Genomic DNA, 19,747 nt, shown 5'->3' with positions numbered 1-19,747 from the left:
ATCAAGCCCTTATAAATACATAAAATAAATTAAAAACAGAGAGTTGCATGTAGAAAACAAATATTAGGTCTCAGAATTAATATACAGAAAAAAAATTAGAGAATGTTTTGTTTATGTATGCTCATTTCTCAGGGAAAAACCTGAGAAAATTTTAATTTGGACGAAAAGATATGATTGAATGAAATGATCTTGAGGATTTCTGTAACCATTAGGGAAAAAATAGCACAATACCTTCTCTTTGAGTGCAGTCAATGCATTTAGTTAAAGATATGCTAGAGACCGCTTCTGCAGTATTTTTATTCCAGAGAGTGCACTGAAATCCTTCCTGGAATACTCTGAGGATCTCTGTTACATATGGCTTCTGTCAGGAAAAATACCTTTAAAATCTGAATGTGAGGAATTTCATTCTGTGGGAGTAAACATTATGATTTTAATTTATTTTTCATCACTTTGCTATGCTTGAAGCCAAATAGTTAGAATAATATTTAAATGTATTTATCTCTTTGGGAATGTCATTGTTAATATTTGTTCTTCCATATTCTGTTCAGTACTACTCTCACAAAAGCCTGGATAGGCTTATACAGTAGTTGAGCTTGTCAAATATAATTATTTTTTGGGAAAGTTTCTGAGAATTTTTTTTCTTCTTCTACAACTTTTGAGGAAAATATTTAAGAGTTAAAGCAAGTTTTTTGTTTGTTTGTTTGTTTAGTTTTTTTGTTTGTTTTGTTTTTAAGCTGGAACTTTTCCCATATTTTCTCATTTTATGAAACTAATCTTTCCCTGCAAGTGTTGTCATCGTAAAAAGTTTTTTATATATACTTTTGGCCAGCTCAGCCAATAAAAACCTTCTCAAAGCTAATAGGAGTAAGAAGAAACCTCAACATTTTTAGGTCTCTGGAGAAGACTGCTTCTTAAACCTGAAAATGTGTCCAGGCTCTATCTGAAATTAATGTTAATAATCACTTCATAAATATTTTTTTCCATTTACTTGTGATGTCTGATAATGCTAACTTGTGTTAATGTACTTATATAATGTACTTGTATAATGATAACTTGTGTTGTTGTCTTCCATATATTAAAGACCATCTCTCCTCTACTCTTTTTGTAAGTCTTGTAGGCACTGTATTTTTAAGACCTTAGCCTCCTGTGTAGTTTGATTAAAATCAGCCTGCCAGTCTGTTCATGCAGGACAGGCAGAGCTACATTTTGTAGCTTTGATCCTTAGGAAACAAAAAGGATTTCTTAGAAATTGCCATACTGTATTTTTGAAACATGTCCCTAGTTAAAAGAGAGTAACAATTTTGCTGAAGCATGAATATAGGCTGGAAGATACCCAAAGTTTTATTGAGTTGCTCTTCCAAATAGGTTTCTTACTCATTGCCTAATTCCCCTGCCATAGTGATTTGGAGCAGCAAATGAGATGTTTCAGAATTCCAAAGTATGCATCTGTGCAAAAGAAACTGAAGTAATTATCTCCCTGGATGTTTTCCATCTTTGCCCTGACTTATATACATATTTTGTTCAGAAGATGTTACTCATTATTTTGGGATCAAATTCTGCTCTGCAGATGCTCTTTCTTCTCCTATTCAAATAAAAAGAATCAAGCTAGCACATTCTAATGATTCTCCTGTAAGTTAGTATGAAGTATTCAATATAAGAAAATATATGATCTATGTTCAGGTCAGCGTTATATAGGGACCTCTGTCCCTGTATAATTATCCTTAATTATTATCCTTTATTCTTTGAAAAAGTATAAGGTGCCCTAACTGAAAAAGCGCTATTTAATTTGAATTTGGATTTTGTTAAAGCTGTTCAGCTACTGAATAGTTAATGTTCATTTGCACGTGCCTAATTAGACAGTTAGATCTTCTGGAAAATATAATTGAAAAGATTTTTAAAGGGAAGTGCAAAAAGTACCATCAGTGTTGCCAGCTTTGAATATTTTTTCTGCTTAATGACTGAGGCCTTTACAAAGTGCTTTACAGTTTGCCCACAAGGTGGGAGCGACTCATGCAGGACTTTGTTAAGAGCCTCAAAGATTGCAGTTCTAACAGATACATGTCTATGTCTCATATATCACAGTCTTATTTTGGCATTTCAGTTATTGGGCTTTCATTACAATGCTCACGGTTTCACAGAAATGACCTTTGCCAAAACAGTACATACCTTAACAGTATGGCACTTTGGTCTACTACCCAACTGCTAGCATGGCAGCTCGTAGTCTCACAGCCTTACAGCATAATTTCTTGGAAAAACAATTTCAATTCTACAAGTTTCATTTTTCTCCTTGGTTTATATCCTGCTGAATCTGCTTGAAAGCTAGCAACCCGTCAACCTTTTCCTAGCTGCTTATTGCAAGTTTTTAAAAAATATGACATCAAAAATTTCCATTCACTAGCATTATAATTTTCCCCTGCATCTTTTTTGAATACTTTGCTGGATACGACAGTGTATCATTCAGTGATATAATAGATCAATGACACATCAGCCTGACTCTACAGAATATATGAGAAAGTTGAGTAAAATGTAAGCTGTCAGTTGCCTATTTTTTGTTGGTGTTTTTTTTTTTTTTCTCATATTTATTACAGCTTGCAATACAATAAGGGTTTCAAATGAAGGGGAGAAAATAATTAAAGGGAGTAAAATTAACATGAAAAAATTGGATCACAGTGTGTTCTCTTAATCCTCACCATTTAATTTTCGTTTTATCTTGTAGAAGTCTCAGTTGTCACTTTCCTGATTTTGATCACCTCTTCAAGGGGGATAATATTAAATTCATTTCGTTCTTTACATGTTATACATATATATATTGCCTGGTAGGCTGAGGGTATTTTTTAGTTCAGTTAACCAATTCTACTGTATTTTAAGTCATTCACATTTTCCATTGGTGGGAACAGTAGTACTTTCAGCCACAGGTCTATTAGAACAGTCTTGTTCTTATGTAGATAAGTGAACACCATCTCTCACATATGAAGAACAGAACAAAACAACCAAACCACACACAAAGCCAAACACTTTTGCTTCCACAGAGTGTATGTACAACACAGGAAGCTTAATCAGTTTTATTTTTACATCATGACTTCTTAGGTGGGTTATTCTAAAATATAAGTTAGTATGTGACCTCTTTTATCTTCGCTCTCATATCTCAGTCCTTCTGACTACAGAGGTGGATCTTCACTAAGAAATGGAAATAATGATAAAGCTAATGGTCTTTTCCCCTGTACACGGTTGATGAGATTTCTGTCACAATTTGACTATTATGATAAAAAATAAAAGTTCACTTGGATACTCATAGTCTTCAGAAGCCTTTTCTTCAAGAGCCACTCTCCTGACAACTTTTGTCTAGTTAGTCTTGTGATGGGCAGGACTAAGCATTTCAATTTCTCCTCTTAGCATTCTGTTTTGAAATCCTGCCTCTTTGGAAATCAAAAGTAAGTAATTTACAATTAATGTTGTTGTAGTCAGTGTTTGCCTCTGAAGGTGGCAGACAAACCAGACCTATTTCTACTTCTAGATGCATTCCATAATAGTTCTAATTATAAGATGAACAAAATCGAAGTATTTGTTCTATGAATAGCTGCTGGAAAACAGGTTCCATTCTTTTTTCAGAGGTTTAATTACATCAAATATACTCACAGTGACTTCTACTCTTGTAATAGCGTTATTTACATCTTGAAATTAAAGCCTTCCTTTCATGGCCTTATCTGTAGGTAAAGACAGGAACAGGAGGCTGAATGAACGAATTTCTCTGTTAAGTGGGAATCCTTCTTTTTGGATGTTTTACACATTAGAGACAGGAATCAACAAGGACTATTTTCTACAAAGTGGTATTATATACATAAATCTTCTGAAAGACAGATACCTTTGGGATATTGTAGGCTGTAGACTTTTGTGTAATCCATTACCAGTGCTCATATAAACCTTTGATTTGTGGGTTAAAACCTGAGGCTGAGTAACCTCATAAATATGTTAATCCAGAGTAATCAAGAAAAGTGCTATTGAAAATACAAAATTTTTATTCCATAGTTCCAACAGCTTTATAGCATGCTCTTCATTTATAACAATAAACTTTGGGACATTATTCTTTTCACGTTTAAGAAAATGCTTTGCCCTTTTCTTGGCATATCACCAATGACTGTTACATATCTTATTTTGAGCAACATGATCTTTATGCAAAAGTCAGCGCATGTTTTGCATATTCTAAGTTTTTGATTTCTAAAATGAGCAAAACACTACAGAAATCTTAAGAATTTAGCTTATGTAGTCATGACTGTGAAGAGGAAAGGGACCTGGGGGTGTTGACTGATGCTCAGCTGAACATGAGCCAACAGTGTGCTCAGGTGGCCAAGAGGGCCAATGACATCCTGGCCTGCATTAGAAATAGTGTGGCCAGCAGGAGCAGGGAGGTGATCATCCCCCTCTACTCAGCACTGGTGAGGCCGCACCTCGAGTACTGTGTTCAGTTTTGGGCCCCTCACTACAAGAAAGACACTGAGGCCCTGGAACATGTCCAGAGAAGGGCAACGAAACTGGTGAGGGGTCTGGAGCACAAGTCTTATGAGGAGCAGCTGAGGGAGCTGGGAATGTTCAGTCTGGAGAAGAGGAGGCTCAGGGGAGACCTCATTGCACTCTACAACTTCTTGAAGGGAGGTTGTGGTGCAAAAGGGTCTGGCCTCTTCTCCCAGGCAAATAGTAGGACCCGAGGAAACGGCCAGAAGTTGTACCAGAGGAGGTTTAGGTTGGATATTGGGAGAAACTTTTTCTCTCAAAGGGTGGTCAGGCACTGGAATGGCTGCCCAGGGCGGTGGTGAAGTCGCCGTCCCTGGTGGTGTTCAAGAGGCGCCTGGATGAGGAGCTACGAGAGATGGTTTAGTAGCTTGTGGTACTAGTAGGAATGGGAGGGTGGTTGGACTAGATGATCTTGCAGGTCGTTTCCAACCTTGTGATTCTGTGATTCTGTGATAATTCTTTTTAAATTATAATTTTTATTAGCATGAAGATCGTAGATTGTCTGACCAAACCAGATCAACTCTATACCTACAAAGGGTGTTGATTTTTTTCAATATATTATCTTATTTAGCAACAAATTTTTCCTGTTATATTTATTTCTACAAATGCACGTGAGCATGAACACATGCATTAAGTGGCGCAGTAACCATACTAAGTTCTGCAGTTACTCAAATGGCTAAGGTAGGTATTTTTTAGCAAAGGTGAAAAAATGCCTTCTGTGCAGAAAAGTAAATATATTTTTCATGTTTATAAACTCCAGAATGTGAGAATTCTGCTTTTCTTTGGGGATATAATTAATGTGTACTAATAAATCTCCACTGAATGCTGTTTATAGAAAGAGTGGTATTTAAAACTCACTCTTTTCAAGAAATAAACAGCATTTTCCTTTGGTTTATATTTTATTTCCTAGGTACTGCAATACAAATATTTACTTTGCTTGTTTTCAGTAGCCCTGTCTTTACTGTATGTATAATAATGAAAACTGAGTTGCTAAAAAAAAAAAAAGGAACAAATAATGAGTTCTGGAATCTTACATTTCTTAATTCACATGAAGTACCTGTCATAAATTATTTTTTTTCTACTTTCTGTAATAAGTAACTACAATTTTGTATTTGGTACCTAACGAATCGAAAGCTGAACACTGATAATTCGAGCAGTATTCTGTTTTCCATGATGTATTAAGTTTCTATTGTTCAGATTAACTATATAACATAGATATATCTCTCCGTGTGTGAATCTGATTTTATTTTACTTTTTATTATAAAATCTGGGTCCACTTTTTGGTGAGCTAAAAGTTGCACAGCAGCTAGTTCACTCTTCATAAAATAAGACTGCATTTCTACATCTTGTGGAAATAATACTGCTACCAACGTCTTTAAAAGCAGAAGGGAGTTCAATACTTATTTTGACTTGAATCTCAGATACCTTTAAAATTCATTCATTGAGATACTGTACCACTGATTAGATTTGTGTGGGATAACAGTAAAAGTGAAATCTCATAATTCCTGAGAGAGCTCAGTGTCCTCTGAAAACCTCTTTGTGATTTCTAATTTGATATGATTCCTCTAAATTTTATTTTGAATAATCTACAGGAGTAAACAAATTATATATTGATAAATAATAAGAGGTCCATTATTCTAAGCCATCAGGATAGCTTTATAAATTAAACTCATTTGAACAGTATACTTTTTAGTAGAGTTAATAACAAAGTTATTAACTGCCTACAAGATTAATGAACTATAATGTTTTGGCACTTGTGTGTCCTTCCACAACATCCAGTGCCCCTAGCTTAGATTTGAAGAACAAGACATATGGATGTAATGGAGTTACAATGCCTACAGTCGTATCCTGAAGCTGCTTGTTTTCTCCTGTATGCTGTAAGGAGCAAGTTGGGGGGATTAAAGTTGTATTTCAAGCAGAGGTTGTAATAGACACATGAATGATTACCTAAGTGTGCCATTTCGTGAGACATTTTGTTTTCCACAGAATTATGTTTCCCCCTTAATTTGCATGCATTTTCCACAGGTTGCCTCCGCTCAGTTTGTAGGCTTTTCCATTTATAAAAGACAACTTATTTCGGTGTCAACTTCTGTGGACTGTATAAAGAACACAACAAACTCCTGTGGAGCTGTGGGTACTCACGTGCTGTGTGCTGGAACAGTGCTGAGATGCACACCCTGCCACAGGATTCCCCTCCCCAAGGGTCGGTGAATAGGAGATATGGGGTGACTGTGGTGCAGGTGAAGAGGTGAAGAGCTAGTCTCACTTGGTAGACATTTGCTTTAGCTGCCCTTAGAGAAGCTTTTGCCCTGATTTGACCAGTTAAAAAGCTGTGGTTTGGTGGCATTTCTGCATCCTGTCTGATCAGTCAGCGCTTCAGTGGCTGAGATCTTGACATGCTTTATGATTGTTGTGTATTAGAGTGTTGTATTTCTTGAATTTCAGAAAATTTTTAATTCTTCATAGGAGAAAGAATTCTAAGCCACCATCTGCCCTGTATGATAATTGTGGTGAAGTGACCTATTCACCTCAATGAGATGTACTGAGATTCAGCATTACAAGGCAAGTCAAGGGTATAAAAGGGTATTACAAGGGGTATAAATATACCCTGACTTCATGATGACTTCATCATCCAGGAAGCTTTTGTCTGATCATTTACACAAATTCTCTAAAGCATATATTTTCAAGTTGCCTTCCAATCTCATCAGTAGGTACAGAACTGTGACTTAAAAATCAGTTGTCAGTTGGTATGTTCTCATACATCAGGACTTGAATTCTAAATCGCTTCATCAACTCTTCATCTAGCTGCCATTTGACAGAGCAATACAACAGTAGTGTGCTGGCATTACTGTTTTTTATGGTTTCTTTTGATAAGAAGAAAGATAGCATTTCAGTTTTGCTTTATTAAATTAACGTTACTATTTTTAATACATGAAGTTAATCTGTATGGGCAACTAACTGGTTTGTGTAGAAACATCAAACACATATAACTTGAGGATTTTATATGTTTATTTTTTGAATAAATATAATTTGCACTTTTTTGAATGAATAAATATAATTTTTACTTATTTTGGTACTCTAGAACAGTTCTAGTCTGTCAGTTGTTACAATCTAATTCTTTATTATGGCCAAAATCATTATTGTGTTCATTCAGCTTTGCTTGAAAGATTCCTTTACTCCATTCTCTCTAATTCCATATTTAATTAATTTTTCTGCCAGCCCATTTAAACAAGTCCAGGCTTTAAAAAACAAAACAAAACAAAAAAAAAAACAGTTACTGCAGAAGTTGTCTAGAAACTTTGCCATTTCACTCAGTTTTTGGGAGAATTCAATCCTGCAAAGATTTATGTCTAAAATAACTTTCTGGTACTGTAGGTACTATAGATGTCAATGACTTATTATTTAATGACTTATTATTTAATTTTGAAACTTGTCACTTCTCCCTTGTCCATATCTTTTAATTTTCTTTCAATCTTTCATTGACTTTAATACTCAATGATTCAATTTCTTAGTAATGTCTACATTAGTCATTTTAAAGTTGGTTTTTTTTTACATACTGACTTAAACAGAAAATCAGATAGCAGTTCCCCTCTCCCAGTTTTTCTCCTTCACTAATTCCAGGTTATTAACTGAGGATTTCACTGTGTGGTATGCATTTGAACATATGTGTACATATGCACATGATTAAAGATAGCAGTAAAATAAGTGTGTGCATATTGATTTTAATAGGCAAAGTGCAAGTTAGGAAAAAATTCAACAGTAAAAACCTACTTTAAGAATGTCATTCTCATTTGAATACAAACTTAGATTGTCTTTCAGCCTCTCATCATTCTGAGTAGTGGAAATAATATCCTGTAATTATTTGAGAAAGAAAGGGGTGGATATTTGGTTAATCTAATGTATGCTACTGTGAGAGACAGGACTTCAGCATGCAGAACTAATCTCTAGAAGCTGCTTATCAAATCTTGATACGAAGGCTGTGATTTTGAGTCTGGTTTTCTTGAAGTTATCTTTCATTCTCTATGTTATCAACATAAAAGTTTTACTACCATTAATTCTCGCAAATGAGAGGACTGTTTGTTGAAATTGGACTAAATTCTTTACGCAGCAGAAAGCAGTAGGATTCTGCCAGAAGGCACTTAGCTCTGTACTGCTTCTCTGATCACTTCATCCCAGCAAGAGGGAATATTTATTTTCTTTCTATTCTAGCATTGGACTGTTTTGCAGAAATAGCCAATCAGTATTTAGGAACTCTGCAAGAGTTTTTATCTCACCTAACATTACTTATATCCTAAGTCTGACATAAAATCATAGTCACAGACTCCCCACCGTTGTTAGCAGAAAGAAAGGGCAGCTCCATCAGGTAATTCATCCCACATTATGTTGGTCCATTTATTTTAGAGTCACTCATCTATCCTAAGCCTTCGTATCTCCATTGATTCCTATAAACTAGCTAGGTAATTTTCACTAGATTCAACTTCCACATGTCAAAATTCAGAGTTATATTCTTTCAAACTTTATTTTCTATTTTTGGCAAATCTGTGCTTTTCTTACTGTATTCTTTTGGAATTTTTGTTTTCTGGTGGAAAAGAATAAAACATAGTGGTTGGATACTACAGGATAATGTCTTTACAGTCTGTAATTTTGCTAGATTGGTTTCCTTTGAATTACAGAGACAGCTTCTTTTTCATATTAAAATACAAAATTCTATGTCCAGACTTACTGTTTCCATATGAAAGATGTACCCAAGTTAGACTTTAAATACTGGCTCATTTTCATGGTGGAACAGATCTTGACCTATTGTTCTGTTGGATTGTTATTGCTCTATGGCAAGTAAAAATAGCCAAGGTGAAGATGATATGAAATATCTAGAGGAGGGGAAAAAATTCTACTCCTTCAGATACTAACCTTTGGAGCCTGGAAAAACCCCTGTGTTCAAAAGTTTTTCCTATTTTAGCAGATACATTCTGTACATCACTATCTAGGGTAAAGTGTATTTCCGATGTCATGTATGTAGCCAAAGATTTATAAAAATTTAGAAATAGCACACGGTGAAATGTTGTTTGTAATACATCCTTGTATACAGTGCTCTCTGAAATAGTCATCCAGTTAAAAATCAAGGCAGAAATATTGATAGAGAAAACATGTAGTAATATTTCTGAAGTTAAAATGGGAAGATGAGGCGTGGAGATAAAAGTTGGATTCTTTTCTTAAGCCAGCTGAGTAACTAGAAGAGTTAGACAAATGTTCAGATACACAAGTCCTTCATGTCTGATACAGAAGTTCTAGACTTCAAAGCTAAATCCAAGTTGAAAGCAATTGCTCAGAATTTAATTATAGAGAATTTTTCATAAAATAGTTGCTGTAGTTCTTACTTCTTGGTACTGATCCTCACAACTCCTTCACAAAACGAACCTTGAGACTAGGATACAAGAAGTCTTGGATTTAGAAGTATCAGTTTTAGGCATGTAATAATTTCCTTGCCCATGCTCATCTTTTCATGTTTCACTGGTTATAAACTCTCCATCTCTCTTTTTCCTTTCATGACTTCCCTACCTTATCAACTCCTCCTTTTCTCTTACCCGTCCTTTCTGCTCCGCCCAAGAAAACTGTGCATTATGTGATCTAACATACATATTTAATTAAACTGAGCAATCTTCCTAACTTCTACTTTGCTTTCAAGTCACCTGTACTGGGCTACTAAACGAACTTGCATACTCCAGAACTTGACTCATTATTATCTTGTGAAAAATGTATCAATGCCTATGGCTTTGTCTTATTATGCATAGATCCTCATAGCTGGAACTTCATAACAATTAGAATGTTCTGAACTACCCAGGAAAAATACTTTTCTCCTTGCAAATTCCTTAAGGTTGAAATTCTCTAATCATAAGACAGCTTTCATTTTTAATGGAGCTATATGCTGTAATAATTCTCTTAACATAGAAAGAAAGAAGGAAAAGAGGAAAGTTCAGAAAATGTCTAGGGTTGATTGTTGTTTGGGTTGGTTTGGTTTTTTTGAACCATTTGTTTCAATCTACACTTGAACACAACCAAATTTATTTGTTCCATTGCTGGCCTAAAGTTCTGTCATTTACTCCTAAGAAAGTTCACAGGCAGTGAAAGGGAATCCACATAGTTTGGTATAATTGTTAGTCATAATCAGATCTCAAATGCATGAAGACTTCTAAAAAACCACATATGACCAGGCCAGGAACAGAGTTTGATCATGTTGTGCAATTCAAAGTTGAAAGTTCTGTATAGTATCAGTTTGGTACTTACATATTATGAAATGTAGAACAACTCAGGGACTTGGGGATATTTGCAGATACGCCTTCAATATTAAGTGCAGTCCTTAACATCAGTGGTAAGCAATTATAATAGCAATTATGGTCTCTATTCCGTGCAAGTGTGGGTGTGTGGCTGTGTGTGTATGCTGTTTTAGAGATAATTATTAAATCTTCATAAGAAATTACAGTGAAGGGCTGAACTAATGCACATTCATGTGAGGTTGTAGAAATGTTGCCAAAAGAATGTTTGTTGCTTTGTCTTTAATTCACTTTGAAATATTTTGCTTTATTATGCACCAGATTAATCTGTTTTTCTTTTAAAATTAGCATTCATTTTTAAATTGTGCAATTAAAATATTTTAAATTTATTAATTTTAAGCAAAAATGGCTTTTTGCATTTCTAAAATCACATTTCAGTATTTTAATTAGAATGGAAAATGGTGGTAGTTGAAAAATAGTTAACTATAAAGAAGATGATTTACATCAATGTGATTTATTAGTAGTTTCCATGTTGTTTTCAATTTTTATAACAAGCAAGAGTTACATGGGTAATTTCTATTAACATTACTTCAATAGAAAGACTATATTTCATTGTACATATTTTGACTCTGACAAAGACATGGGAGTTAGTTACTCATCTCACTTTATGGTGAATGCAGGTGTGTGTACACCAGACTGCAATTACACTTGAAACTGATCATCCGTGGAGCCATAAAGCCCCAGCCTAAAAAGAAAATGGCTCTGAAAATGTTGTAATTTACTTCTATTTTATTTGCAGATTGCCTTCTCACAGCACAATACTATCATGGATCTGGTGCAGTTCTTTGTCACCTTCTTCAGGTAAATTGCTTTTTCTGTTTTTTTGACTGAAATTGTGCTGATTCTGTTGCATCAAACAAATACCTTTCCAAGCTCTTTAATCTTAAGAAATGCCTGAAAGGAAGCCTTTAAGCTGTGTTCACTAATTTGCACTGATGGAGAATCAGAGGAATGAAACTGCATGTGCAGGGAGCTTTTTGCTTTGTTCATAGGCTCATTGGTACAGTGTTCACACTTACACATCTGGCTGATCTTTATGCAGTACTTCATATCACAGTGATTAAGTGAAGCCAGCTTTATTTGACTCCAGTAATGTGTGTGCATGATTTTTTGTGACCTGATTTACTGAATTATTAAAAATGATGGTTCTGTTCAATGTTTTGTGAAAGTTATGTTTTAATAAAAGACCTCAAATCACCGTTAATGCTTTTGTGAGTTAGAGGTGAATTGTGAAAGTCACTAAGTGATGCAGAAGCTTTAGTGGCAGCAGTGTAAGAATTGGCTTCATCTGCAGCTGGCCAGCTATTCTAGCATCTGAACAAAACTCAATCGAAACTTCATATAAGTTCAGTTGTTCTATAAAATGTCACAGAGCTAATATACATGGGTTACTTACAGTTCTTTGAAATCTTGCTACGAATGCATTCCTCAGTAACCACAGTGTGTATGTAAAACGCAGAGACTGAGGGACCACTATGTACATCAGACTTTCTGTATCTTGAGAATGCTACGTGTTTATTTTACAAGTTCACAGCACTGCTCTTCTTCCTGTTTTCATTACCATGCTTTGGGGAACTGTACTCAAGCAAACAGACAGTTAAATGCTGTGAACAAGCAAACTTCTGTTAATTGCTGTCACCTTTAAGGGGGCAGAAATGAGCAGGCCCTGATGTATTCTGCATACAATATGTTGGCTAATGGAGGGCACTTCAACAGGTGATGCCAAGCATTCCATTCCTCTTCTTCCACTGCAAATGGAGCATTAAAATGCTGATTGCTTGAAGGCCAGTCTAGCAATAGTTCACTTTGTTTCTGGGGAATAAAAATCCAGAAGGAGGTAATATTCATGTGAACCTGTTATCCCATACTGAGAGAAAGGGTGTCCTAGCTGGCTGCTAGGGTAACATTGCCTTTGATTCAGCTCAGTCTAATTAACAAGGCTTTCAGCTTACACTCAGCTCAAGAAGAGGGTCTTGCAGCTGTTTTCAGTATAGCATTAGCAATCAACCTTAGGAATTGAGTTGCTGAAATGCTTAAGGGTTGAAAGGTGGTAAGAGTATTCATCTATGAACAGCGAAACAGATCTGTGTGCTCTTTATTTTTATGGATTATTTAAAAGAAGATAATGAGGAAAGTCTTTCTTTTCCTTCATTTCTATTTGTATAAGTGTGTCTTTAGGTATCTTCAGATCCAGACACAAAGCTTGTGATGCTGAAGAGTGTTCTGGTGCCTTTAGATGTAGGCAACATGTCTATGAGCATAGAAGCTCTCCTATATATCCAAGAAAAAAACTAGAAATAAAAAGAAAAGCATGTGTCAGAGTCACACTACGCAAAGCAGATCTGGGAAAGGATGGAAATTATCTAAGGAGCTTGAGTTGCTGCAAATTGGTGCCATACTGACATAAAAAGTTAGTAGCACTGTGTTCCCAAGTTAACAAATTCTGCCTGGGAGATGAGCCTGAACATGCAGTTTGGCTAATTGGCTCCTTCCTGTACTTTGTGCATGTTTATTTGGTTGTTTTTTGTTTGTCTGTAGTTTGTTTTCTTCTGCAGTTAGAATGAAAGATATCCATTGTAAACATCACTGCATTTTCCATTAGATTTTAAACTGGATGTTCTTTCTTTCCCTGAGAACAGTAGTCTTAACTAACTGCAGAATATTTATGATAGAAACATTTAGCAAGGGCTAGCAATTAGCAATGAATTGTTTTTCGTTGTTGTTATTTGTTTGCTTGTTTTCACACTAATGGATAGAGTTATATATATAGATATATATATATATAAATTCATATATATATCAAGTTATATATATATGTAAGTATATATAAATAATATATAGAGTTATATATATAAGTTCATATAACATGAATTCTCCAAAGTGACTTACAGTGGTCAAGCCTTTATATTACAACTTATGTTACATTTATATTTATATTATCATTTATATTATCATTTATATTACAACAAGAAATGCAGCCTAGCAATACTGTGTATGTATACATACTCGTATGTGCGTATATATGTGCATTTATATGTATATATATATATGTATATGCATATATATATATACATATATATGTATATTTTTAACTGGATAGTTAAGTGTAGTATATTAAAACATTGACAAATTATGGTGGTAATATTAACACCTACAACACATTGAGCAGGATTGTTGAAACAGCAAATGTTCTAATAAGCTTGATTTAAATTAAAAAAAAAAAAAAAAGTTTTAAACATTCTCAATAAACAAACGTTTAGCAAGGACCTTCTTCCATCTATTATTATTTTGTATTTCTGAGCACGTAATCCTATTCACATTGGCTGCCTAGCTAAACCAGAAAGGACGTTTATGTAATGATGATTTTTTCATAAGTATAGTTTAAAACTCTTCCTTTATAGGGGTGAATGTTCTGAGTAAAAGATGAAATATGCATTTTATTCATCCAGTCAGAAACATCAAAACAAGATAATTTTTTAGAATTTTCAATATATATCTACAATTTTAAAAGTACTATTCTCTAAAGAATTTATTTTAAACTAAAAGTGGAAATCAGTTCAATTTTTCTTTTTATACTGGGATGTATCATTGTACCTACTGGCTTAGTGACCTCTTCTCTAAAGCAGAATTGCAATCAGATATCTAAGAGCAGCACATTCCTAATAGGACTACAGAGACTGTAGCATCTGTGTTGCTTTAGTCAATGCTTTTTAGCTTATGCCTTGAAGAATTTTAGCTGTTGCACCGATTGAGAAGTGAGGTTTTTTTCCACCTGCTTTGAAGCAGTAAAAAATCTCATTAGAAAATTTCACAGGCAGTGTGTGTGAACGATCTCCCTTCTTATACTGAACAAATTCCATCCCAGCTGCTGTAGAAAGTCCATTCCAATATTACCTTGAAAAATAAACATTCAATAACCTAAAATATTTTCAAATAAATTATAAATTATGATGGAGTTTTCAATGTTTGCAAATCTTTAAATCTTTAGATTTTAAATCTTTAGATCTTCAAAGTATCTTTAACTTCTGAAAACATTATTTTGTCTTTAATTTCTTTGTGCATATATACTATAATTGGCATATAATTATATATATATAATATTATATATATATAGGCATATAATGACCAATATTTGTTAATTTTAATTATACATGTTTTCTTAGTTAATTCAGAATTGAAAGCCAAGAAACTCCTGAGTTCTAAAGCTGCTCTCAGTAAGATTATAATTAAAAATTTAAAACAGTGCTCATCCATTTCTTGCAAACTTTTTTGTATCAAGAAGATGAAGCAGAAGTGTTGTAAAAAAAATGTTTTTCTCATAATCCTGCAAGTTATTGATACAGATCAAGTTTAGTTATTCATATTGTTGTGATAGGCAATTATATTCATCTGCTACAGTCATAACTATTTTCGTATGACGTATTTCAAATACAAAATATCAGCCACTAATTAATTAATCAGGCTTTCCTCTGTGTATGCATCTTCTTTATGCTCTGAGAATGGTTCCTTCCTTTGTCTCTGGTTCATCTCTTGGGGTGGAGTTGCCAGCTGATACTCACATGTTAGTCGTATTCAGATTATGCCCCCTTACTATTATGGATTACTGAATTTATGTTTTGTAATCAGTGGAGTGTTATTAAGAAATATTAAACCTGTATTTTCTTGTGTATTCATTTAATGTTCTGTGAAAGCCATGGCCAAATCAGGTGTGTGCTGTTGACAAATCTTTGTGTGCACGTTAGAAATGAGAGAAAGCAATATTCAAAATATGCCTGGAACTTACTGCAGGAGAAAGGCATGGGCATTTAGGATATGATGAAGTCTTGTAGAGATACAGCTGTAACTGAAGAGCCAGATATAGAATAGAATCATAGAATCATAGAATCACCAAGGTTGGAAAAGAACTAAAAGATCATCCAGTCCAACCGTTCACCTATAAACAATAGCTCCCACTAAACCATGTCCCTCAACACAACATCCAGCCTTTCCTTCAACAGGAAACAGTCGGTGACTCCACCACCTGCCTGGGCAGTCCATTCCAGTGCCTGACCACCCTTTCTGAAAAGTAATACTTCCTAATGTCCAGCTTGAATCTCCCCTGCCGTAGCTTGAAGCCATTCCCCCTGGTCCTATCACTAATGACACGAGAGAAGAGGCCGACCCCCAGCTCACTACAACCTCCCTTCAGGAAGTTATAGAGAGCAATGTGGTCTCCCCTGAGCCTCCAGGCTGAACATTCCCAGCTCCTTCAGCCTCTCCTCATATGGCCTGTGTTCCAGACCCTACACCAGCTTTGTTTCCCTCCTTTGAACACGTTCCAGGGCCTCAATGTCTTTCTTGCAGTGAGGGGACCAAAACTGGACACAGTACTCGAGGTGCGGCCTCACTAGTGCTGAGTACAGGGGAAATGTATCATATATCATATATCATGCCCTTCTGTATTACTGTTGGTAACAACAACCCAAAGCAGTTCTTTCAATTAAATTTCATTCAGCTGGACTGGATGGATGCACTAAAACTGATTATGTAAGATGTCCTGAGAGCTTCAATAGCCGAATGGGCCATTCTTGGTGATAATTTGCAACAAGTGGATTCCTTCTCTTTACTAGCGTGCTGTAGTGAGTTGTGGATTTGTTTTAATTAAAAGTAAGGATGATAAAATAATTCTGGATATACATACTTAGTTTTGTGAGGTTGTCATGAAAATAAAGTGCAGTTTGTAAGGATCAGACCATATCCACCATGGCTGGATTCTCAAAAAATGTAGAAGTCTTATAAATCAGATTTAGAATATCTTCTGGAAAAAAAAGTTATCCTAGCAAAAGATGGATTTTATGTTTGGGGCTAGAATAAAATTGATTTTTATTTAGTGATGCATTAAAGAGTTTTTCCCTTACTTAAAAACAACGGGTCTTACTTCCACTGGGACGAACATGTCTGTACTGCAGTGGCCAATTTGAGTTCGTGTTGAAAATATTTGATTTTGAACTGAATGCAGCTCTATTTTGTGTTCTATGCATCACCAGGAAGCTTTGTTATCACGATAGAGTTATTTGATGCATTCATATTTCGTGAGAAAGCAGCCTCTTGTTATTAGCCCGCAGGCAGAGGAGATTCCCCAGTACCACTAGACTGGTTGCTCGACAAAACAACAGATGAGTTATTTAGTTCCCCAGTGAATAGAACTGTTTTTCGTTATTTTGTTCTTATTTTTCTTTCTTTGTTATCATCCTTTTCATTCAGTTGAAAGTGCATCTCAGTGTGCCACAGCTTGCAGTATTTTTATTTTGCCATATTGCGTTCTTCAAAGTAGAAAATATTTGCTCAGCTTTAAATCTGGAGGTGGCCTATGCATTTTCTTGATATATAGCAGATTTGAGGTTTGCCTTCCTTCAACTACATGCATGTAAAATATCCCTTTTTTGACCTGATGTACATGTCAAGCACAGCGCAGGTTTGCAGTTTGCTGAACCTCGTGAAATGCTGAATCCCAAGTTCTGCTCAGTTAACAGCATCTAGAAATATGTTCTGTGTGTTTCATATGAAATATGTTTCTGTGTATTAGCTGCAGTAGGAATCAAGAATAGATTTGAAATTCTACCTTTTGTGGGTTGCATTTTCTCCTTTGACTGAATGAAATATTAAGTGTTGATCACAGTTGAATTTGATGAAGGGTTTAATGAAGTATTGTCTAGGATGGAACAGATAGACATAGATGTGTAAAGTTCTTAGATGTTTCATGTATGAAGTTCCATATTTCATATGGTATATTCATTTTTATTCCCTTGCTGTATGATCTTGAATTTAGTTGCAACACCATATTAGCATCCAAATAAGGTTCAATTCCAACAGGAATTGAAAGATTTATTTATTTGTTCCTAAAAAAAATAGAAAAAATAAAAGAAAATGTTAATCCTAAATAGCACTGCTCATTTTGCATAAAGCTGAAGTCTTGCAGTCCAGAAAAACACTTCTGCTATTACGAAATCTGAATGGAAACAAAGCTGCCACTTCCATAGTAGTGTTCACACCAGAGGTCTCTAAAGATGTAAAAGATACATCCCAAGACATATGCAGAAAGTGTGTATTTTGTTTTGATGCCTCAGCCAAGTGTTCACCCATTGCATTACGTGTTTGTCTAGTTGTAGTCTGTGAGAAACATTGAAGGCTTTCTTGAAATCCAGAAAGATTACATTAACTGGCTTCCTTTGGTCAACCAGGTGGTCAAATAAAGCGTGAGACTCAGTGATTTTTATGGTTCCCATGGGAAATTCTATGATTCTAAGCAATTAAAGAAAATGGAAAATAAAAAGTAGAATTTTTCTTTAAGGAATAACGTCATTATCCACTTCTCAAGCACTCTCCCAGTCTGTCTTTGCAAATGCAGTCAGTATGGCATGCTGTTAAATGAGTGACATTGAAAAAATGAGTGATCTGCTTATGGCAGTGAAGGAGTACTGAGGGTCCTTGCGTTCAGTTCCAGTAAAATACAGAGAGGAAAGGTAGCACTAGACTGCATGTAATAGTGTCGTTTACGTAGTTCTTGAAATATTAAATCTAATTATTATTTTTGAAAGGAGAAATCTGAATTCAAAAGGCATTTATGCAACAGGCCTCTTAAATGGAATATTAACAAAAATACCCCAGTGAAATTTCCACGTAGCAAATGAAGCATTTAGTGTGGAAGATTTTGTTACAAAAATAAATACGTGTGTGAATGTATATTTGGGAGTTGGGCTGGGTGTTAAAAAGATGCAAGATTATGGCAGTTACACTTTGGATTCTAAAAAGTGCTAAACTAAACTAAACTATTGGAAGAACATTAGAATTGCATTAAGAAGCAGTTGTATCATTTGTTTATGTATTAAAACTAGGATTTAGTGTGTATGTATGGCTTAATTATGTTCTTTATAATAGTTGTCATCCTATGCTTTTTCAGGAATTTTTTTTTTTTTAATGGTATTTTAGGAAAACGCTCTGCAGTTTCAAAGTTATTTTCCTTCTCTTACATATCTTGAACCATTTCAGCTGAACTTCTGAATATCAGATCCAAGGACACTAGGGTTTTGAGTTCTTAATATATTGCAACCAGAAGAACAATAATGATGATTCTTTGGTCTAGAAATCAGAGAATCCTTATAATGTCTTCAGAAAAACTTTTTTATAATGGGGATTTTAAAAGGGAGAGTTGTGACTTCTTTATACTTACAGGTTCTAATATATTTGCTCCTTTGGAAAAATGAAGTAGAGATAGCATATAATGAAGGGAAAAGTCATTCAGCAAAGTATTGAACAGCTTAATTATATTTGATTCTAGTATGCTAAACAATGCATAAACTTGGTGGCTCTCTAAATATGTATTTTTATGATTTAATATCAAAGTATAACGGCCAGACAAGGGAAACAGCATAGAGGAAGAAAAGAATGAAGGGAAAGCATTAAAGATGGTATTGAAACAATGTGAGTCTTTTGATCTGTAAGGCTGCTGAAATGTGGCTTTAGTCTTCAGTACTTCCCCAAATTCACTAATAGGCCATAATTAGAATGAGATGGAGTTTCTTTCCTTAACTTAAAAACGTAGATAATTATTATAAACTAGCAAAATCAAAAGCTGAAGTGAAATCTCATTTATTTTTAAGTTGAAATAATGTATTTCATTTCTTATTCTTTGTGAAAGTTACTGCAGAAAATATTAAATTTGGTATTTCAAAATGTGTCTGGAAATTTAATGGAAATAGATTTTTTTATTTTTTTCCCATTTTTGATCTTTTTTTTCTGAGTGTGTGTGTGTGTATATATATATATATACACAAATGCATAACAGCACTTTTTGGAAAAAAAAATATGGAGTATTTTAGCCATGAAGGGCAAGCTCATAAAATTATGTGAAATATGGAAGTCTTTTCCGT

At 34.6% G+C, this 19,747-nt stretch overlaps 1 protein-coding gene across 3 annotated transcripts in view; it reads left to right on the top strand.

The window, feature by feature from the left end:
- ATRNL1 (attractin like 1) overlaps positions 1 to 19,747 on the top strand; it is a 427,623-nt gene that overhangs the window by 200,404 nt on the left and 207,472 nt on the right. For all 3 annotated transcript variants that reach the window (XM_042818666.1, XM_042818665.1, XM_042818667.1), the window contains exon 25: positions 11,578 to 11,639. In XM_042818666.1, coding sequence (XP_042674600.1) covers positions 11,578 to 11,639 — 62 coding nt within the window. The remainder of the gene's footprint in view (positions 1 to 11,577; positions 11,640 to 19,747) is intronic.

Source organism: Centrocercus urophasianus, unplaced genomic scaffold (assembly GCF_019232065.1).
Source record: "Centrocercus urophasianus isolate 14NV4802_14NV808 unplaced genomic scaffold, USGS_Curo_1.0 seq_17, whole genome shotgun sequence".
Lineage (NCBI taxonomy): Eukaryota > Metazoa > Chordata > Aves > Galliformes > Phasianidae > Centrocercus > Centrocercus urophasianus.
This window is presented reverse-complemented; position numbering and strand designations above follow the sequence as displayed.